The sequence below is a fragment of the Desmodus rotundus genome, chromosome 10 (genome assembly GCF_022682495.2).
Source record: "Desmodus rotundus isolate HL8 chromosome 10, HLdesRot8A.1, whole genome shotgun sequence".
Lineage (NCBI taxonomy): Eukaryota > Metazoa > Chordata > Mammalia > Chiroptera > Phyllostomidae > Desmodus > Desmodus rotundus.
In genome coordinates, this window is record NC_071396.1 from 21,803,800 (window position 1) to 21,827,097 (window position 23,298).

The 23,298-nt window shown below is 49.1% G+C and overlaps 1 protein-coding gene across 1 annotated transcript in view; it reads right to left on the reverse strand.

Annotated features, from left to right (window-relative positions):
* The window catches only part of DISC1 (DISC1 scaffold protein), a 261,582-nt gene that overhangs the window by 9,576 nt on the left and 228,708 nt on the right, over positions 1-23,298 (reverse strand). Inside the window, exons 11-12 of the mRNA XM_053913325.2 lie at positions 18,267-18,543; positions 2,778-2,895 (exon numbers count right to left, since the gene is read on the reverse strand). Coding sequence (XP_053769300.1) covers positions 2,778-2,895; positions 18,267-18,543 — 395 coding nt within the window. The remainder of the gene's footprint in view (positions 1-2,777; positions 2,896-18,266; positions 18,544-23,298) is intronic.

The following is a 23,298-nucleotide window of genomic DNA, read 5'->3' on the forward strand; positions in this document are numbered from 1 at the left end:
TTCTCATATACACAGTTCACGCAGAAGCAGCAACAAGGGGTGTCCTAGCATCCCAGGCTGGAATCTTCTGGACGTGGACTCACCCTGATCATGTTCGCGCCACATCGAATGCTCTGGGGGACCTGACAGGGCGCTTGACAGAATCAGAGGGAAACGCTGTCCCCCCCCTGCGAAGTGATTTCTTGTCGATGGCAGGGATGTCTTTCAAGCGTGCTCAGCTCTGTGTCTCCGGTCACGAACGGAAACGTGAACCCGCTGGAGTTTGTCTGGAGGATTCCAGCAGCCTCCCTGGCTCTCCAGAAAGGTCCTCATTTGAGCAAGGCCTAACTCTGCGGAGTCTCACAAATACCTGTCCTAAGACACCCCACGCCACTCAAATCGGAGGGCCGCTTTCTGTGAGTCCCAAGTTACCGTCCTTGTGTTCACTCTCGATCACTGACACTGGAACAAACGTGGGCTTTGGAGAAGACCAGGCGTAGAAATCTATCCACAGTGTAGATTTTATTTGGGGGGGAGGAGTTGACTTCAGTACTAAACCAGTGCTTCTTGACCCTGGTCTGACATAGCCCCAGAATGGCCCCAGTTATCTCCGCAAGGGATCAGCAAAATTCTCAAGAAACATGACTTCAATAAAATACTTTTTATTGTAGCTTCCAAGTTTTATAGTAACTGTGTGTCCCACAGAGTGGGCTTGTCCCTGTACTTACAGGCATAGCTGTCTCCTGAAGGTCCAAGTAGGAGCACAGGGCTTGTGACTGCAAGATTCTGCCCCTGGTTAGAAATGACCTTGGACTAGCCACATCATTTCTAAGCCTCAACTTTCTCGACTACCCAGCAGAGATAACAGTCCCCATCTATCTACAGCAGTTTATTAGAATTAAATGGCTTTTCATATAAGCCACTGTGTGGTTACTGATCACTTCCTTTAAGCGGTTGTACAAAATAGTTGAATCGATTCGTCTTGAAACCTCTTATGGGATGTGGTTGGAGTTTGTGACATAAACGCTGAGAACGGTGAGGCAAACGGACTTGGAGATTGGAGCTGTCGACCTAAACCCAGTGCGTACCGTGCGTAGGGACTGTGTTACACATCCTTCCCGGATGGACCCCCCCAAAACCCTGGAGGTCCGTGTTACTATCCGATGGAGCAGATGAGGAGACTGATGAATAAAGTGGCACAGAAGCCGTCTGCGATCCCCCTGCACCTGCCTCCAGACTGGACTGGCTGTGGGAAAACTAAAGGGAGGTTGTTCACACACAGCTCTGCCCCTCCCAGGCTCCTCCCCCCCCCCCCAACCCTATTAAGGAGAAAACCCAGTGCCTTGGGGCAAACTAACCTTCTAGAAAACTTCTAAACAAGAGACCAACACAGGCCCTGGCTTCAGGTCTGGGAACTGCTACCCGACTCTCTCTCCAGCCTGAGGGACGTCCCACGGAGCAAAGCCCTACCAGGAAGCCCTCCACCTGCACTGGTCTTCTGCACGTGCTGCTCCCAGATACACACTTGTCCCATCTGCGGCAGGGGGGAGGGGGGATGCCCCCTTATAAGTGCTCAAATCTGTGCATTCCACGAACGTGGAATAAACAAAAATGCAAAACAAAAATTCTTGTACTGCTTCTTGGCCGACTTCTTAATAGCCTGAATGCTAGTTGTCAAAGAGACGGGAAATCATAAAGAACAGTGTCTACTTTTAAAATCTACCTTAAACAATGTGAAAATAACAGCCAATTCAGTTGAAGGAACTTCCTGCTAAGTTTAATAAGCAAGGTCTAAGGTTTAAGGTTATAATGAGGAAGGAAAAGGTGTTGGGTCCATCATTAAACTGTGGGTCTAAATACTTATGGATAAGACTAATCCTTGACCATCTAAGGCTACTACACACTCGCGCGCTCACACACACACGCACCCAAGGTAAGGCATGATGAGAACTGGAATTCTGAAGAGTAAGATAGCAATGAGAAGCAAAGACCAAAATAGCTACAACTCCCACAAATGCACCTCATAAACGGCTCACTATTGAATAGAAAGAGTGCATGAACAGGAGCATTTTTACCTGCAGGGTCAACCTGTGATTAAATAAATAACTGAAAAGACACAGGATGGGGCTGCCTGTCCCTTCGTCTCCCTGTGCACCCTCCATCTGCCCTCAAAGGACATGACCGGCGACAGGATGACAGCGCCCACAGATCACCACGGGACACGCTGCTTCACACGGATGCACACCGAAGCCATGCATCCTCATGCCTCCTTGCTCACTGGCCGCTGGTCCTGAGGAAAGCATCTGCAGGTGTGAACACTGAGTCCCGTGCGAGAAGAAATTGCACAGAAATCGCACCCAGAGTCCCGTTAGGTGTCATCCTCCACTGCCCGTCGCGTGGCAGAATACATGGTACAGAAAACCAAACACACAGTTGGGTGTCTTAGTATGGAAAAAGCCCCTGGGAAACCGAGCCCATCGGGACCTTCAACATTCTGAGCCCCACACACCCAGCGTGGCACCCTGGCGCTGCAGGCTGCTTGGGTCTCACTGTGAGCAGGTCGAACCACGGCTGATCTTTAATAGGTTTCATAATCAAAAATGCTGAGTTACCTACCAAGAACTAGAGAGAAAACTCCGCGTACTGCACAACCGCACCCCCCTGCGTCATGCCAACCACAAACGCCTGCAGGATCGACGTGCGTCCACGCGCCGAGGCACGGAACCACTGCGTATTTTTTAAGACTCATTTCTACAAAGAACCTGGCAGATGTTGAATCTGTGAGCGGGAAAGGATATGAATGAGATCGTCATCATGATTCTGGATCGCCACGTGAAGTTGGTCTTCCAGGCACAGTAGCTTCTGGCCTATGGCTTCGCACTTTTCTCCAAGTTCTGTGGAAATGATGTACGGTTCCTGGCCGGAGGAGGGAAAAAAGAAAACTCGTAAGTTACAGATTTTTTTCAGGGCCACGAGCATGTCTGCAATTCACCTAGTGGTACACGAAGGTAAGGTGTCCCAGCCGAGCTCTCTCAGCCTCCGCACCCTGCCCCGGCAGAACCGAAGAGCACCTCTGTCTTCCCTGGAGGTGGCTCAGGAGAAGACATGAACCGATTTCAGGTGATTACCGAACGATGAGCTCCGTCTTCCTGGCTCCACAGGGTACCCCCCTTATGTGGTCATTTCAAAGTGCTATTTCCAGCATGTCAAGTCCTAACGTGGATTTATCCTAGGGGAAGGCTGAGTCTTCTGGCTACATCCCCAGGCAAACTGACAACGTAATAGGAATTCTAACCAAAGGGGGGCTGAGACGGGCCCCGGGGCAGCTAGGCTGGCTGTAAGGACCAAGAGATATTCTGTAAGGGGACCGGGATGTGCGAGGGCACCGCACACTGGTTTACACGCTGGTCCCGGTCCCTGAAAGCTGGAATATTGAGGAGACTTTAATATATATAGCCACTGAACATATAGGTGTTATATATAACATACTATATGAAGGTGTTACATACAATGTATATTATATATACATAGCCACTGTACATATAGGTGTTAATTTGCTCTCCTTCACTGGAGTGTAACCCTCCCCACACACATGAGCCAGGATGACCCACGTCAAGCCCTCGAGAGCAGGCACGATGACAGCCTGCTCGCTGCCGGGTCCAATGAGAGACACATGGCAGCCACGTGGTATTCACTGGTTCCATGAGCCAAGAGCCAAGCCCTGGCACTCCCTGCACAAGCCAGGAAAGCGCCTCCTCTAGGTCAGTCTCCTGTACGAAGCCACGCAGAGCCGAGTCCCTTCCACGGCTGGCACCAGGCCCACACCCGTCGGTTGTGTCCCCTCCACTGTTGTAAATGCAGCCTGACAACGCCAGCTGGGGGCTGAGCCCTCTGCCCTCCGTGACACTGTCCCCGCCCACGCCCGGGCCTCCGTGCTTGTCTGACACCTCGCCTAGTCCACAAGGCCCAGACAACATCTCCGCCTCGTATGTAGCGCAGCACCTCTGACCTGGGTCGCGTTAGTGACTGTAAACTCCCCGTGGGCAGGGCCACAGGTCATTCATTCATTCGCCAGGGCCTCAAGTGCAGGGCCTGGCACAGAGGAGACCACTGACTTTCCAAAGACAAGAATCAAGAAGGTCAAGAAAACGAGGAAGGAACATAGGGACTCCCAGAATAAAGGGAAGGAGCGAAAGCACATTATGCTCAGTGAGATAAGCCGGACAGAGAAAGACATGTGGACGATGTCAGGTATACGTGAAATCTGAAAAGGCTGAACTTGCAGCATCAGAGACTAAGGTGGTGGTCACCAGGGGCTGGGGAGGGGCTGGGGTGCCATTAAAGGGGACAGACTTGCACCTAGAAGATGAGTAAGTTCTGGAGACCCGATGTACAGCAGGGTGATTATAGTCAACAAGACGGTGTTATATATTTCAAAGATGCTAAGAGACTAGACCTTAAACGTTCTCACCACAAAAAAGAGAAAGCCGTACGTGACAGAGGCGTTGGCTGCAGTAGTGATTACATTGCAATATATAAATGGATCGGATCAACATGTTGTACACCTTAAATTCATACCGTATTAAATGTCAATGATCTCTCAATGAGAAATATGATGGATAAATAAATAAGCAGCGAAAAGTGAGCTCAGAATTGAAACTTAACCTCATGTAAAAGTAGTACTTTCCCAAGTCATAGTAAAGTCTTAGACGGAACACCAAAAAGAATTTTGCATAAGGAAAATAATTAAATATATATTCAAATTATACTACAGAGTTACTACAAAAACTATAATTACTACCCAACGGTTACAACAAAACGCCCAGGTGTGGTGGTATTTACTGATAAAACTCCTTTGAGATCATAAATATATAACATTATAATTAGAGTCTATGAATAACCATTAAATCCAGATATATAACTTAGCATTCCCTCCAGTAACTCCAGAAGGCTTTAAAGTTTATGTCCGAATGACCGACCACATTAGAATAAAACTGTGCTAATCGGAACAATACAGGAGTGTTGTGAATATTGGAGACATCGAATATACTGCAGGTCAGGTATGCACGAAAGAAAAGAAACCAGATAAGATACAACATTGAGGGCAGACGGACAGCATAAACAGAGGACAGACGGACAGAATAAGCAAGCAGGCGTGGGAAGCACGCGTGAAGGTTTGCTCTTAACTGGCCACAGCAGTGACGACGGGAAGACAGCAAGCCCGTAAAAATCACACGTGCGTGTGTATTTCACTGACCCTGAAAAGTAGTAACTTCATCGTTCAAAGCGGTGGAATGACAGAGCAGACAAATTACGGGGACACTGAGGCGAGGCGCGCAGAGTGACGCCGCGGCCGTGCTTGGAATACAGGAGACGCCGAGAGAAAGAACCTCTGGGTAAAACCACAGAGTCACACGCGAAGGGGGAAACTCAGTCTTAGTGGGAAAGTACACACGACTGATAACACGCTTAAAGACAGGAAAAAACAGAGAATCAGAACACGGAGCCCGGGCTTAAAACATTCATAATTGGAATCAAATGCCTCAATCCTCATTTAAGGCTAAAACAATATAAATCAATGCTGAATTAAATCATTTAAAATAGGGTTTCACATTTCTCCCCAAACATATCATCCTGCCTATTTTTCTTTTACAATTATGTACAGATTGTGTGAGTTTGAAAAGCGATTTCAGGGTACGTGGTCTGAATTTTAAATTTTAAATTGTTTACATCCTAATTCCACATCCTGGAATTGCTCAAAAATAAAATGTATATGTTTAAATTTAAATAATTTCTCCTTAGCTTTTAAGTATGAAAAAATGTTTACCATACCCATTAAATAAAAATATAATATTCTAATAATGCAAAAGTAGTTACATTAAAAGTATTGGAAACAGGAAATAAATGTCCAACAATAAAGAAAATGGTTAAAATAAATTCTGGTACATTTGATTTCTATTTAGCCATTAAAATCACTTTTTTATCCTCACCTGAGGACATTCTTTCATTGTTTTTAGAGAGAGAGGCAGGGGGAGAGAGAAATATCGAACAATTGCGTGTGACCTGACAAGGACCCAACCTGCATCCTGGACATGTGCCGTGCCCGGGAATCGAACCTGCAGCCTTGTGGTGTATGGAACGACCCTCCAACCGGCTGCCCATTAAAATAATTTCTAATACAAGAATATTTAATGACGAGGAAATACTCAAACAGGCAAAGCACTAAAATATGAACAATTGTTATTTTGAGGGGCAGTAGCATAGCAAATTTTTATTTTTTCCTCTATACTTTGTTGTATTTTCCGCATCTCTAAAACATAACGAAGAAAAAAAATTAGTACAACAGTGATTCAAATCATAATGAAAAAATACACCTGAACATTTGTTTTAAAAAAACAAGTTTAAAGATTAAAAAGACACACAGAGGCCTAAGAAAATGGACTCCGAGGGCCCAAGGCTCCGGGGCCGCAGCGGAAGTCCCGACCAGCCCCCTCTCACCACGCTGCTTCTCCAGCTGGTAGACCGTGCGTGCGCACTGCTGGTTGCTGGCCTGACACATTCTGACCCTGAATGAGAGCATCCTGAGCGTGACCCGGGTGGTGCTCTCCGAGGGGCTTATGGCTTCACTGAAAGGCTCTCACTTGGAATCCTGGGAACAGAGGTAGTTTGTAACTGGACTGAGAGCTGACAGCTGATGAGAGGGCGGACTTATACTTTTCTACCCACCCGATGAAAAACTGCGCTGTCCACAGAGGACAGGGCGGGACCGGAGTCGGGGTTATCGGCGGGACAGAGCTACAGGGGTCCTGCCTGCTACCCCCAAACTTCCCTGTCCACCTCCTCCCTGGGCCCAGGTCGGTGGAGGGTATGTGTGGTGTTTGGGGGCCTTGCCTCTCTGCCCCCAAGAGGCTGTTTATCGCTTCTCTCCCTTGCACCCGGGTGCGCCTTGGAGGGTCCTTCTATGGGCAGAACCCAGTAAATACGACAAGCCTGACTTCCAGAGCCAAAGCATAGCAGGTGACACGTCTCTCTGACTGCTTTCCCCGCCACCCGCCCCCATGCTGTGAGGAGCTCCAGGCCCTGTGCACGTGACTGGTGGAGAACCCAGCTAAGGCCCCAGCCACAAGCAGACACAGGAGGCCCCACCGTCAGCTAAAGCCCAGGCATTGTGGGGCAGAGACAGCCTCCCCCGGGGCCCCACCCAAACCCCTCACCCACAGACCCACACAGACAACAAATGGTTGTTTTAAAGCATGCTGGGGACGAATTGTTCAGCCACCGTAGCTAAAACAGTGAGCTAAGTAGTCATACCCTACACAGGAGGCTGGGTGCGTGGACAGGACTGTTGACAAGTGCTGGCAGGAAGGGCACCCTCACCGCTGCCTTGCTCGACACTGATGCCCGAGACTCACTAAAGTGCCAACGCCCAGACCTGTCTCAGCGTGAGGGTGGGAAGTGCAAAAAGAGATGTCAACAAGCAGTCACCGATACTGGTCCCCAGTCCCCGGTCCCCAAATCCCTGGACCTGGTGGAACATGCTAGCTATCAAACAGTGCAGATACATGTCCCGAGCAATGTATCTGCAATGTGTTTGCCGTATGACCAGCAGCCCTGGCTTCCTTCTAGCTTGGGAAGCAAGGGCTCATTCTAAAGTGGCTGCTTGGCACGGCAGGGTCACCCATCACAAGGGGCACACTCTCGGCATGGAATGAAGGGCAGAATCACCACACTATTGAGTGGTTCCATCCTCCTGGGAATGTAGGTTCCCAGCCACACAGGATGCCCCCGGCGGGCGGTGCTGCCCCTGGTTTCTCTCGCGCTTCGAGAAGACCTTTCTCAAGCGTGTCCTTCTAGGCCGATGGGTTTTAGGTCTCACACTGCAGAGATCCCAGCCTTCACTGCCAACCCTGTCCCAGTTCCTAATTTTATCCATTTATTTGTCTAAGCCTTGGGGGGATGCGCAAAACAAGTCTAGGAAATAGGAACTACTAAAGAGGTTCTCTTTGCTTGTTTGGTTTTTTTTTAAAGGGGAGTTTCTTTTCAAAGCTGTCCTTCAGTAAAGCCCTGGCATTCCTGTCGGAGCCAAAATGGTGAACTGAGGTCAGGCACACAGTGTGGGGGCCCCAGTGTGGGGTTAGCTGCGTGAACAGAGGAGCCCCTGGTCTTGACACCCGCTGTTTCCCATGGCACCAAAGGCGGTCCTTTACCAAGTGCCACCTCAGTCCGGGCTACTGAGCATGTCACGGGGCCTTCCCTAAGGACCTTCATACCTAGAAGCAGAGACGGTTGGAGCTGGCAGGGCTCAGGTTCCCTTAGCGTGGCTCCTCCCTTCACACACCAGCATCTCAGCGTCCTGTGGCTTGCTGGAGGTCACACAATGAGAAAGGGGCAGGTTGGTGTCTAAGATGCATGTGTCCCCTCATCTGGCCCATCCTTTCCCCCTGGATCTGGGGGCAAACAGAGAGGGGTTTCTGCTGGGCCAGCCCAGGGTGCAATGGGGGGACTACAAAGGGAAAGGGGCAAAGAAATCAGAGAGGCGTAGAGCACCTGAAGATGCCGCCTCTCTTCCCTCTGCCATGGGAACTCTGCCAAGTCAGCTCCGAGTCCATTCAGCCTCCCTGGGGGGAGGGGCTCCCTCCAGGGCTCAGAGGCGGTTCAACTGGCGGTGGTGACATCAAGCAGGACAACCTGGGATGCCGTGGTGAGCCGGGACCGGCTTTGGTCCACATGGCCCTGGAGCAGAGGAGGAGGTGAGCCGGGGAAGGGCAGTGGGAACGTCTGCCTTCCGAGTGAGAATGTGAGGGTCACGACATTCCAAATGCCTGTCCCCTAAACCTCGTCCAGTTCCCTCGGTCTCCGGGCTCCTCTCCCTGGGAAATCTGTAATGTTTGCTTCTATCTCTATTATTAAATTAAATGTAGCAAAAAAAAAAAAACCCTGCATGACCGATACTTGATAATTAAAATTTCTCCTGCTACAAAGTCACTGGCATCCCTGGTTGAAATGGAGTTTTGTAGGATTTGCATTTCTGAATGGAAAAAGTACAGGTTGTTTGGTATTTCAAAGCGTCTTTGGAAACTCTCCAGTAATTTGTCCCATCGGGCAGACTTTTCAGTAATTCAAATGATTTTTTTCTTTCCATACCTCCCTCCCGTTGTTTCGCCCTAAGTATAGCTGTTTCCCACGTGGGTCTGAAGGGAAGAAGCTGCTCCAGGTAAATGGCCTCATTACCAAGCCTCTCCCCTGCTCTGCCTGGCGAATCCCCTGTTTCTCTCCAAAGCCCTACAGAGTCACTTCTTCCAGGAATGCCCCTGTCCCCCATCCCCTCCAGGTTAGGGCTATTCTTGCAGCCCCATATTCTCTCCAGCCCCGCCCTCCCTGGACAGGCACACACCTGCCTATGCCCCCGCGTCAGGGGAGCACCACGGGATCCTGCCACCCCTGCAGCCCGGCACCAGCATTCTGCCCAGCTCTTAGGAGGTGCTCAGTAACTGTTTGTCGAAACAATGAATGGAGATTCTCCTTTTTCACCAGGCCTTGAGGAGGCTGAGCTCTTTCTCAGTCTGCATACCCAAGGCATCCTACGAAGAATCAAACAGGAGATGATGGTCCCTTGCCTTCGATGCGGCCGAGAATGGCTTTGCCTGGGGTAATTAACTCCCCTGCCACGTGCTGGCCACGGCACTTCCGTACAAACGTGCCCTTTATGAGACTCAGAAAAACCCCATTATCTTCCCTCCTTTCCCTGCACAAGGGCATGATACGGTAGCGCCAACTCAGCCTTCAGCATTTCAAATATAATTTGCTTAACTCCACTCATGATCAAAACCTGTAGACTTGGATCTCTGGGCAGCAACTCCCAGCTGGGTTGAATTAGAGCTAATGTCAGATTTCTGTCCGACTCGCCAGACTCGAGAAGCTTGATTTAAAACAGAAAACGGGATTTCCTTGCTGGTGCAGGATTTTCCCATTAAAGTGACTTTCTAAAAACATTTATCTATAAAAGTTTATACTCAGATCCAAAACTGCATTCAGCTGCTGGCCTGAACAGCTCCCTGAACCCCACACACTGGTGGGAACAGTCACAAACTCAGCAGCTGGCCTCCAGGGACTTCTCACTCAGTGATATTTCTCATAAATAAGGCCTTGCCTATGGAATTTGGAAAATAATCAACATTTCAAGCTTTCAAACTAGAGCTCCTCTTCAAAGGGTAGGAAATAATATAATAAAAATTATTGTTTTGATAGGAGCAAGGAGCTGGTAGCAATATCTTATTAGGCCATATCTAGAGCAACAAGAAAAAACCATATTAATTATTTTATTTGGAATAGAAAACGCCTGTGGAATGGGAAACTGTTTAGGTCCAACTGCTGTAGCTGCCAGCTCGGCTCAGGAAAGGCTCCCACGCCTCACTGCGCCTGCGTTTCCGAAATGTTACTCCCCGGTGGTGACCTGCCACAGATCGGAGCAGGGGCTGTGGCTCGGGTCGAGTCACTGAATCGGGAATATTTAAATAGCTGATTTTTCCCAGTGCTGTCAGAAGTATCTCTGAAGGGGGAGGCAGCATGACGGCTGAAATGGTATCGAGTAATAAAACAGAGAAACATAACCGAGGATACGTTCCTGCCTCTGATATAACATTGCTCCAGGAAATCAATGAGCACCGCCTCTGGCCCTGTTTTTCCTGTGGGGAACGCACTGAACCCCGTTCTGTGCTTTAAGGTTACCCCTTACTTCTGCCCCTGCTGGGGTTGGGCGTGTGGGGCAAGGAACCCCACCTGGGAAACCCTACTCTGCGCTCTCTTACACAGATCCCCGTGCTCCCTGGCCACGTGAGAAGGCATGAGAAACAGTTTCCCACCCGAACAAAGTCACGGGCTACACCACGAAGAAAAGAGGTCACAGACCAGTTGTCCCCTCTGGTTGTCAAGCCGTCCGCATTTGTGAATTGCTGAGCCATAAGCAGTGTTGCAGTTTTTAAAAAATATGGCCCTGGCTGGTGTAGTTCAGTGGGTGGAGCGCCAGCCTGTGAACCAAAGGATCACTGGATCCATTCCCAGTCAGGACACCTGCCTGGATTGCCAGCCAGGTCCCCAGCAGGGGGCGCACGAGAGGCAACCACACATTGACGTTTCTCTCCCTCTCTTTCTCCGTCCCTTCCCCTCTCTAAAAATAAATAAAATCTTTAAAAAATGAATGTAAAAATGCCTGCGCCGCAAATGTTCAGCAATTACAAACCAAAGATGCAACTTGAACTTCATGGTGTTTGCTCTGTTGTGAAGTCTTATTCCCTCTGCTGTAGCTTAAGGTAAACCAGATGTAATTACCACCACCCGTGAGCTTAGCCGATGCATTAAATAACGCATTAACTTAGTTCGGTATTCAGATCGCAGGCTTAAATGGGTTCCTTCGGGCTGTTTTCCAAAGTATTTGCTTGGCAAATACATTCCAGGAATGCTATATGGTTTTCTTTCTTTTCTTTTTTATTGTCCACATAAAGAATATTTACCTCAAAGTCCTGTCCATACTACAAAGAACAGCTTTCACATCTATTTGAAATAGATTTTATAAGTGTTTGCCTTTCCGCACAAACTCTGAATCCGACAGTCATGTGTAAATGCCGAGCAGAGAGGCTAAATTAAGACACCGAAGGTGGATCGTTATCACTCCACATAATGCAAGTATGTACCCAAATATCTAAATTACAGGGCTGCACCCTGAGTAAGTGGTAGTTCTTTTAAAAGCCTCCAGATGTCGTAAATGGGGAGGAAGGCATCTGCACTATTTAGACGTCCTCAGGTCAGAGGGAGCAGTGAACTGTCTTCAAGCACCGTATTTTGCCGTGTATAACGTGCACCCGCATTTCAGTACCGCCCTTGTATAATGCGCATCCTTATTTTCCCCTCAAAAACGTGGGCAAAAAACTGTGTGTTATACACGGCAAAATACAGTGTCTGTGTGCTTGTGACAGGAAGCGCTGAGGAGTTCTAAGCAGAACCAAAGAGAACTGATAAAAGGAGACGCTGCCGGATAACTCATAGGTGTTCATTGCCTGTGGTTTCCAGCTACGTTGTAGATTACGCGATCCCGCGAGAGAAGTTGGGCAGCTCTCCTTCAGCACACTGCAGTCGAAGGTCCGAGCGGGGTGAGGCCAAACCCCGTTAGAACCTTCCGAGGAAAAACTTGTCTGTAAATGACATTCACGTGTCGGCATGTGCCTGTGTCACCTCTGTTCCCCACGGGATTCCGATTCCAGGGTTAGGGCTATCGAACCGTAAGGCCCTCTTGTAAAGGAAAACGGAAACAGAGCAAGGTTGGGGGTTCCACTTAGGGGGAAATGTGCCCGGCGCATTGCCTGTAGCTAGAAAATACTGAACTACGAGGAGTACAGAATCCAGTGCCAACTTTCATCTGTGTTCATTGTAGATTTATTATCTTAATTTCTAACTGTTTTCTGTAAAGTATGCAACTATGAGACTGCTAGGATTACTGTGGTCGAATGCCTCCGTTTAACCCTGGCTTTGGATGTGGCCCCTTGCAAGCCGAGCCTGGTTAGCGCTCCACTCGGGAGTGCCCAGAACTCCAGCCAGCCCACGCCCCGCACTGCACAGAGCTACATCCGCAGGGGGTTCCTGGCTCAGCTGCCCTGGCCCCCAAGAGGTGAGGAAGTACGAAGCAGCCTGCATGTGACAAAGGGGCAGAGTGTCGGTTCATGTTCCAGAAGTGTCCCAGTTACTCAGAGGAAACCACCCCGTATTCATTAGATAAGCCCCCGATGTTACAAGGGCCATAAATTAGTCCTCGCATCTAGGTGGTGGCCGTCCTTGGAGTTCAGCCGTGAATGACAAGGAGTCTCCAGGATGAAAGCGTCTCCCAGAGCCCCAGGTTGTTTTCCTCGGCAGCACTGGGTTACTTTTAATTAGTGGAAGGACTGCCACGGTTAAGCCCTGGAGCACAGAAAGTCATTCCAGAATTTTCCAAAAGGAGGCAGCTCAGTGGAGCCCACTTACTTTCCATGGGCAGGTGAGACAGGCCGACAGGCTGACGTTGTTAATTAACTGAGGGAACCAGCAGGAGCCAGCAAACTGAGACGGGGGAGCCCCTGCCCCACCTGCAGGTCGTCCTGTGGGTCTGCCCCCTCCCAAACGCAGGGACAGGGCCAAAGCGCAGGTGAACCTACAACCCTAATTACAAAATTAGAATACATGTAAAGCAGTAAGATATTCGTATGGAAAGAGAGTTCTTGTCTCCACATAAACCCAGTTCAAAACCTTGGAAAAACTCAGTATTTAAGCGAGGGAGAGCCCTGGCTAGGTGGCTCACTCGGTGGAGCGTCATCCCGTACACCAAAAGGTCGTGGGGTCGATTCCCGGTCAGGGCACACGTCTAGGTTTCAAGTTTGATCCCTGGTCGCGGTGCGTACAAAAGGCAAACTATGGATGTTTCTCTCTCCACGTCCCTCTCTCCCTTCCTCTCTTTAAAATCAATAAACACATCCTCGGGTAAGGATTGAAACAAGAGAAGCGGGGAGAGAAAAAGAGACTGAGGATTGCTTTGCAAATGCTCTTGAAACGTTCAGTCCTCCTTAAAGTAGCCTAAACTGGAAACCACAGAGGAGCGTTACCGCCGAGGTTTGTGCAGAGGGGCCCCGGAAGAAGCCGGGCAGCAGACCTCTGCAGACACAGAGCCTCGGTCCCACAGCACGGGACTAGCAAACAATTGTGTGTCTTCGCTTTAAAAAATGTTTAAAATGCACGTGTATCCTTTTCTATGACTCTCTGTCTCTTTGATTAATCAACCAACAACCATCCCGGTTGCATGCTGATTGCTTCTGCTGGTCTACTCCTGGGTTTGCAGTACGGCTGGGTGAGCCACACGAAACTCTAAACATAGCGGAGGTCAACTTCTCTTCGTGCCCTGGCCCTCGGCTTTCTCCCGAAAGGCATTAGAGAAAAGCAGCTGGTAGGTGAGTGAGCATTTCCACGCGTTGTCTCACAAGCTCTCACATCGGTAGTTCGAGACCTGCTTTATTTATTTATTTATTTATTTATTTATTTACCTATTATCGATGGATTTTAGAGAGAGAGGAAGAGAGAGAAACATCAATTTTGTGTATCACCCTCCTGTGCATTCATCGGTTGGTTCCTGTATGTGCCCAGACCAGGGGTAGAACCTGCAACCCTTAGCACATCAAGACGACGCTCAGACCCACTGAGTGCGGTACCCTGCCAGGGCAGGACCAGCTCTTTTTACCCCGCTCCCCTGGCGAGGGGACTCAGCCTGAAGTGAGCCAGGAAGTGACAGAGAGGAGGAAGACTCAGGTCCGGCTCTGCCTTCTGACCGCTGCAGACGGCTCTGGGGTTAGAAAGCAGGTAAGAAGGCACACACGCTTCACCACAGACGCCTTTTCTCCAGCTTTCCTGTCACATGAAATTGAGCAAAAATGAATCGGGACGCACCTGCGACAGTCTGCAGGGTCTCTGTGATGCAATACGGAAGGCGACAGCACCCGGTTCTTACTGCTACATCTTTTTGCCACAGACACCTCCACACACTGGCTCCCCGAACCCTCCAGGAGACGGCCCAGGGCGGCTGCACCTATTCTGGCCGCTCTTAGTGCTTGTTGCTTTGGTGGCAACAACGGGATGGGAACGGAAGCAGCTGGGGTGACAAGCCGGGGCCAAGTGATGCTGTCCAGGGAACTCCGCGGGAGGGGAGCCCACTTTGCAGTAAAACAGAGAGCACCCCAGCAGGAGGGCTGCAGACAGGAAAGGAAGAATTATGCAGCTATTATGGCCAGAACGGCGAGCACAAAAGCGCGACTTCACAGCGGAGGAAGCTGGCTCGGTGATTTCCCCAGCTCCTGTCTGGCCCCCGTGCAATTCCTGGAATGTCTATAAAACAGGGCCAACGGCAGCTGATGGCTTCCAGAGCCCAGGCAAGGCTTGCAGGAGAGGCTCACTGAAACCGAAAGAGAGGAGGCTCTTACAACCGAGGAAGCGCATGCTAAGACGGGCCCGTGGCCCTCGAGCTGACGTCCTCACGACAAAGCCCAAAGCAATGTACTGTGCCTCCGTGGACCCAGCTGTAAAATGGGGGAAATGGTGCAGAGAGGCCTGGCGAGACCATAAACACAGCAAGAGCTTGAATTAATGACAAAGCACTTGTTCTAACAAAGCGCAAGCGAAAGGCGCAGACTCACGTGGGCCAGATACGCACAGGCTTGCACAGGCTTCGGCAGTCCCTCTCCCTGCGGACCTCTCTCTAAGTCAGCAATCTTCCGTGGAAGATGTGGGTTAAGAAGAAATTGACTGCCTTCGGGGCATCACACTTCAGTAGAGAAACCAGTGTGGGATGGCCAGACCCCGCGGGGAGTTCCCAAACCAAACCAACTCAGAGCTGCAAAGCACATGGACGGCTTCGCCACAGGATAAGCACGCAGGTACCCCAGACTTCAGTAACTCCCTGCAAGACCCAGGCGGGAGAACAAAATCACCTTCCTAACAACACCCTCAGCGGTCGTTTCTCTGTGCGTTCGGGGATCTAAAATCCTCCGCCCAAATACAAACAAGACGCTTCCTTTATTAAACCTTTCTTTTCTTAGCGGTCTTCCACTACACTTCATTGCTCACTTCTGCTTCTTAATCAAGGAGGCGAGATATATTATTTTTCAAACATCTTAGAGGCATTGGTAACTGCCAGAAGGTGATAAGCGCACACACATTTTTAACCCTCTACTCCTTCTGTGTCATTCACTTTCAGATGCGTTATTTCATTTAAAGCTTCACAACAGCCTCACGAGGCAGTTTTCATGACCCTCCTTTGGGGGGCAGATGAGGAAATACAGCCGTACGCAGCCTCGGGCCCCTTTCATCATATTTTACTGTCTCCCACGGCCCGGAGCCGAGCGCAACTGATTCGAACATCTACAGCCTTGCTTTGAAACAGGCAGGTGTCGCTTATTTGAAGTTACGTGTGTTACAGTTCCCTCCTTTCGGTGTAAAGTTACAGATTTAGACATACGCATAATCAAGATACAGCATGGTTCTACCACACACACACACACTCCAAACTCCTTCCTGCTGCTCTTTGTGATCTGCCCCTCCCCCCAGCCCCAACTCCTGGCGACAACTGATATGTTTTCTGTTCCCACAATGTTGCCTTTTCCAGGAAATATCTACCATCTTAACATTCCTGCCACTGACTCGCGGCTTCAAAGGAAGCCTGCCTCCTCTCTGAGTGTAGCCCCCGAGAAGAGAGAAGAACGTGGGACGGGGCCTGGCGCAGGTCATGACGGAGACCTAGCAAATGCAGCCAAGCCCCCTCTGCTCTCTCCACCCACAAGAAAGCAGCAAAGCAGTGCAGGACGTCCTGGCGTTGCACTTGGCGCGGAGGAGCTGCGGGGGGAGGGGGGACTGGACGGAGCTCAGAGAAGCAGCCAGGGGGGCCACCTCCTCACCAGGAACCTAAGTGCCATTCTTTGACAAGACTCTACCATTCATTCCCATTGCCTCTGAATTTCCCTCTTTTAGGCAAAATTAGCTCTGTTTTCCTATAGCCAGATTGGCAGCTGCGAATAATCTTAAAAGACAGGCATCATCCTCCTATACCTGGGAAAGTCACCTGCCTGGAGGGACACATGGGGAAGGAAGGGAGCGGGGGAGGAAGTGGGATGGGGGTGGGGGGATAGAGAAGAAGTAGGGGAAGGAAAAGACTCCTTCCACAAGGTCAAATCTGCTGAATCAGTCCTGACCTCCAGGGGGGGCTGAGGCCCCAGCAGACGCCATCACACTCCTGGCCTGGACAGAGCCCCTCGGAGCCCACCTAGGAGAGCCAGCCCGACCTTGAGCCTCGGCCCCAGGGCCCGAAGTTCTTCCACCGAGGGCTCCCCACCACCTGCTCCCTTCCACTCCAGAATATTCCTCCCAGCGGGCCAACTGCAACGGATGGCACAGTTTCCGCGCCTCTACCAGGAGCTCCAGCAGCCTGGCTTTCAGGGCGGGTCCCCTGCAGGCCTCAGGGGACGAAGGCTGAGGTCATCCGTGGCTCCATGTGGAGCCTGACCGTGCGAGGCCCGTGGGACTGCAGGGAGACAAGAGCCAGCTTTCTCAGCAGACACTCAACTCAAATACGGGATCGAGTGTCCATTTCCCAAGCAGCCCAGAGGCGATGATGACTGGGAGCAAGGGCCGCCAGCGAGTGTCGCTCTGTGTGGCCAGGGTCCTGAGACAGGCAGGGGAGGCCACCCGCGTGGGGGACGTGGGGCGCTTGCCCTACTGCACCACGAGTCACGGAAACGGTGCGGCGAGCACCAAATGTGAGCCGTGAACGTGAAGTGACGCGTCCCTCCAGCTTCACCACACTCTAATTTCCTTTTAATATTCAGAACACCTGGGAACCTGGCCGGAAAAAAAGCTCCAAAGCCTCCAGTCAGGACACTGAAATTGGGAAAAAACCCCTAGAGCCCTTTCACTGAAAGGGATGCTGTGAGGGTTGGGGGGAAGCAAGGGGAGGGGCAAGGGGAGAGATGAGCCAGAGGGAGAGGGAAGAGGAGGAAGTGGAGAGGAAGGGAGGGGGAGGGGAAAGGAGCGGAGGGAAGTGGAGGGGAGCGGCGGTGGCCAGCTCTTCCCTGTTAATTGAGGTCAGCCTCGGGGCAAAATGTTAAATAAATTCACATGTGTGTGCACATATATACATATATGTACATGTGTGCACATATACACACATATATGTGCACACATGCACATCTATGTAAATATAGTTTTTGCACATATATAACATATAGCATTGTAAGCCAATTAAGGCTTAGGGTTTTTTTTAAATGAATAAAGCAGATTATAAACATCTATTATGATATTGGTTTGCCAAAACAGTTAATGGGATAAACACATATATTTGCATGTTCGATTCTAATAAATAATGATATGTTGTAAGAGATAGAATCTAAATATATAATCAATATATGTGACACATATAGTATATATAATAGCTGTGCATGTTACATGTCACGTAGTGTAAATTTTATACAGTAATTATATATTAAACTGTACATTCTAACTGTGGTCATAAAAGTAGAAGAAAATAGAACTAAATAGGCCAACGTTTTTCTTTTTTCCTCTTCCAGGTTTTAAACTCCTCCTACAAAAAATCTACATTATTTTATAATCATATTCAAGACTTATTAACACTTTGGAACATTCATATGGCCCGGCGGGAGGCCCTCCCAATGTGTGAGTGGGGGTCAGCACGGAGCCCCTGCGGAGGCTGCGGGGCTGGACAGACAGACCTCTCTGTGTTCGCTGTCGGCTCGGGGAGGTGAGGGAGCCGGCTGAGCCCTCCACACCGCGGGCGCCTGCAGAGGGGTCCTCCTCTCGTCTTCAGAGCAGGGTGGGGGGCAGAGGCTGGGGGCGGTGGCACAGGCAGCTCCCCCTGCGTCTTCCACCTGCTTCTCCTCTGCTGCAGAGGGGCGACCTCCGGCCTCCTGGAGCTGCAGGCTCTGGAGGAGCAACCGACAAGCTTCCAAGTCAGCTCCCCACACTCTTCCCAGCAGCGGGCACCTGCAGCTAAGACAGAGGGGAAACAAACGCGTAAACATCAATCCGGTGACGTTTCGTCACACCGACACCGGGTCAACAGCCTGCCCCGCTGGCTATAGCTAGTTAGCCTCCAGTAATCCACCTCACTTTACACGGAGACGGATTACTTCCACCAGAAGACGCAGAGGGGCCAAACTGGCATACACCGCCAAGCATCAGAAATGCGTATTGGTCCTTCTTAATCACTTGGTCTGGAAAGGCATTGCAAGATCCTGTGCGTCTTTCCTGACTCAGCGGCCCAATACGAAAAAGCCCCCGCTCGTGTCTGGTGACTTCCTCTGAGCCCCCAGACCTGCCCGACTCTCCCCGGCTACGTGCTTTTTCACGCACTGTTTCATCTGCCTGGCCTGCGCCTCCCCCGCTGCTTCTCCCTGCCAACACACTCGCCCAGGGGATGGGAGGAAGTGAAGCAGTGCAGGGGCAATCCAGGGTCCAGCAAAATAGCGCCCCTTGATATCACATAAAAATCTTTTATTACAAAACCATAAGCATGAAATTCTGTAATATAACAATATCACACGCAAGCACAACATATGACATTTTAGGTGAAATGTTCAAATTGCTGTCCATCTTTTGCGGGACATTCATGTACTGAACCAACCACACTCGATGGTGTGACCTCTGCCGGGCCCCGTATAAACCATAACAAGAGATATTCAGCCTCAGTGGCAGAAAGAGACAGAGAGACGTTGTCCATCTCTTCCGCCTCATACTGGATTATTTCTGATCCACGTATCTTACATTTAATAACCCTTCCTTCTACTGTGTCTAATCTGCTATTCAATTTATCTGTGTGTTCTACATGTTACGTATTTTTCAGTTCTATAATTTTTATTTGAAACTCTTTTGCATACTTCAATTCCCTGCTTAAATGATCCGTCACATCTTCTATCTTCTTGAATATATTCATCATCATTATTTTAAAGCCTGTGTCTACAATGATGAATTCAGAAGGAAAAGGAAAGAATGAGACGGGGAAATGTCAGAGGAGATATTCGCTAAGCATTTTCAAATTTTGACAAGGGAAACATCAAACTACACATACAGGAAGCACTATCATCTCAAAGCAGGAAAAATCAAAGGAAAAAACACCTAAGTCTGTCACAGTGAAACCACTGAGCAGCAAAGACAGCACGAAACCTTAAAAGCAGCCAGAGGCGAAAAAAGACATTTACTTGAAAGGAACAATAATATGGTCGCAACAATGGTGGAAGTCAGGAGGCGGTAAAACATCCTCAAAAAGCTGAAAGAAAATAACTGCCAATCTATACATTATACAATCATTTCGAGTTTCCTCCAGAAGTAAAGATAAAGATATTTTCAGATAAGCAAACACTAAATGCATTCCTTGGCAACATCCACAATGACGGGAATGACCCCAGCTGGAAGCCAGCCCAGGCCCAGAGGAATGAGAAATCATGAGCAAATACGTGGGTAAACGTAAATGAATACGGATAGAAAAGAGCATGACAATTTCTTCTGCAGCCTAAAATACACGGAGAATTAAAACACGTGGCGGCCAGACAAAGGGAAGGAGAGAAAGAAAAGAATGAAAACAGTCCCGGGTCCTCGTGTTGTGCAGAAAGTCGCAGGAGAACTTACTTAGATTAGACTTCAGAAAGTCAAGAATTCATACTGAACCCTTTGGGGCCGTCCAAAAACCAAGTTAAAAGACTGTACTTCTGACACGCTCATGGGGTGAAGTTGTTTAAAATTAAAAATACGTAAATACTGCCCTGACTGGTGTGGCTCAGTTGCTTGGGCATTGTCCTGCAGAGGAATGGGTTATGGGTTCAATTCGCAGTCAGGGCACACGCCTGGGTTGTGGGTTCAGTCCCCGGTTGGGACGCATATGCGAGGCAATCGATCCTTGTTTCTCTCTCACATCGATGTTTCTCTCCCTTCCTTTCTCCCTCCCTAACCCTTTCTCTAAAAATAAGTGAATCTTTAAAAAAAATACTTAGGTGTTACTTTAATGAAAGCAATAAAGAAAACAGGAATAAACATGGCACTGATGGGAAAATGGGAAAATAGAAATATTTATATCCAAATATATTAGGAATTATGTTAAATATACATAAATGCCGTAATTAAATGGTAAAGCTTTTAGACTAGAGTTAAAAATTGAAATCAACATATGCTGCTTACAACAGACATTGAATGTAAGCATACAAACAGGTCACAAGTTACAGACTGGACGGCACGTTACGAAAGCTTTCCTGGAGATGAAACGCCGCACGGTGGGGGCCTGAGGGCCTTCTCGCCGTGCGTACCACGTCAGCTGGGCACCACTCGGGGGAAAAGAAAGCCACGAAGACTGCTCACTCGATGCCAACACCAGTTTCAGGGGGACTGCTGATCAAAATCTAAAAGGTAAAACAATAAACCGTCTAGAAGATAAGTAGGACAACGTCTTCAGACTTTGTAGTAAGCAAACATCTCTTAAAGAGGAATTAAAAAATATTAAACTATCAAGAAAAGAAGTGAGAAATTTGACTTCATTAATATGACAAATTCGTATTCATCAAAAAACACCATGAGAGAAGAAAACGCTGAGCCACAACATGGGAGAAATTATCTGTCACATGCGTAACCACAAAGGACTGATTGCAGGGCAGAAACAGGACTCCTGCAAATCAGTGAGGAGGAGACAGACCACCCAGTGTTTAAAAAGGGGAAAGACTTGAACAGGCACTTCGCAAAACAGGGCACGCACGTGGCCAATAAGGAACTTAGGAAAAGACGCTCGACACCGTGAGTCATCAGGAAAATTCATATTAAACGGCAGTGTGGTGGACACATCTGCTCGATGGCTAAAATTCGAAAGCCGAACAATGCCAAGTGTGGGAAAAGATACGAAGCCACGAGTACTCTCCCATCCCGCCGGTGAGCCCGTACTAGAATGTCTTTGAAATCTGACTGTTGTATTAACGTCGAAAATGCGTCAATCATGTGGCCCAGCATCGCGACCCCTGGGTATACACTCCGTGAAAGCCACATACCGTCCATCCTCCTTATCCACAGCAGTGATGCTCTAGAAAGTTGCCACGGCACCGACTGGCCGAGGACTGAACAATCGCTCCCAAGGAGAACCCAGAGTCCCCGTGAAGCTCCGGTCGCAGTTTCATCACCCCATCAGTGTACAGCCTGTATTCTGTGTGTTCCTGTTAATGACCCCTCAGTTCATGTCGTGTCGCTGACTCCTTAACACCGAATTCACGGCCACAGCACTGTCCCTCGTGCCTGAGCGAAGCCTCTCCGCCGCCGCCTTCCTCTACCAGGCCCCTCACAGCACTGATTCCAAAGTGAAAGCGTGTTGGTATTAACATTTTTACATATTTGCTTTTTTGGCTGCTGCCTCTGCCAGTGTCTGAGATGAGTGTTTCGAATTTCCAACCACAATTCCTCATTCATCTATTTTCTCCCATAGTTCCACTGGGTCTTTCATGTATTTCATACAACATGTTAGATGCGCATGCGCCAATCACTAAATTTCCTACTGCTTCTGTTCAGTGTAAGATGATTGCCTTGGCTGATATGTTTTAGCCTTAAAATCTATTTTGTCTGATATCATAATTGTTACTCCAACATTCTTTTAGTTCAATTTCTTCCTGGCGTGTATTTTTACCACCCTTTATTTTCAACTTTTTTAACATGTATTTTTTTTTCAAAGTTGAATCCGATACAAAACATTTGCTGAATTTTATTGAAATCTTTCTAGGATATTGCCTTTGGTACTGGTGGCTTAAATGCACGTATTCGCAATTACTGTGGGTATTGCGTAGTTGTTGCTATTCTTCTGGTTTATTACAACTACGATTTTTAGTTGTTTAAAAGCATCATGTCTTTCTTTCTTTCCCAACTTCCTTTGTCTTCTTATTAAATCCACAGACAATTGTGAAGAATAACACAGAGAGATCCCATGTACGCTCTACCCGGTTTCCCTCAATGGTAACATTTTGGAAAAAACAAGAGTTCCACATCACAGCCAGAGACTAGATATTCATTCAATCCACTGATCTCATTCACGCTTCCTCGTGTGTGCGTGTGTTTCTGCCCAATCTTCTCACTTGTGTAAGTTCACGCACCCACCACCACACTCGAAATACAGAACCATCCCCCCTGCGTGGGGTACCTAGGTCCCATTTTATAACCGCACCCCCCTACTTCCCAGCTGGACCCCGTCCCTCGCCTCTGGAAACCACTCCATCTGTCTCCATTCTAACATGTTGTCATCTCCAAAAATGGTACAGTGACGGAATCATAAAGGATGCATCTGGGAGGGCTGGCCTTTTTCACTCCGCGTAGCTCCCTGGGTGTGCATGTGCCAACAGTCGGCTCCTGCTCACAGCTCACTGGCATTCCATGCCATTTGCCCCAGTCTGTCTTAACCAGTCACCCACCGAAGGACGTCCATGACGGTCCCCGCGTGGGATGTGACGCATAAGGCCACTATCCACATTTGTGGACAGGTTTTTGCATGAAGTTAAATTTTTACTTCTCGGAAATGTCCCAGAGTGCACTGCTGGGTGGTGGGTGTGGCAGTGGCACCCTCAGTGTTGGAAGAAGCCGCCACGCAGTGTCCCAGAGGGACTGAGCTGTTTCTCGTTCCCACCGCGGTGTCTGAGTGACCCGGCCCCTTTGTTCCCTGGCCGCAGTGCAGTAACAGCGAGTTGGGCTTTCCGGTTGCACTGCCTTCCTGGACAATGGTGTCGAAATCCT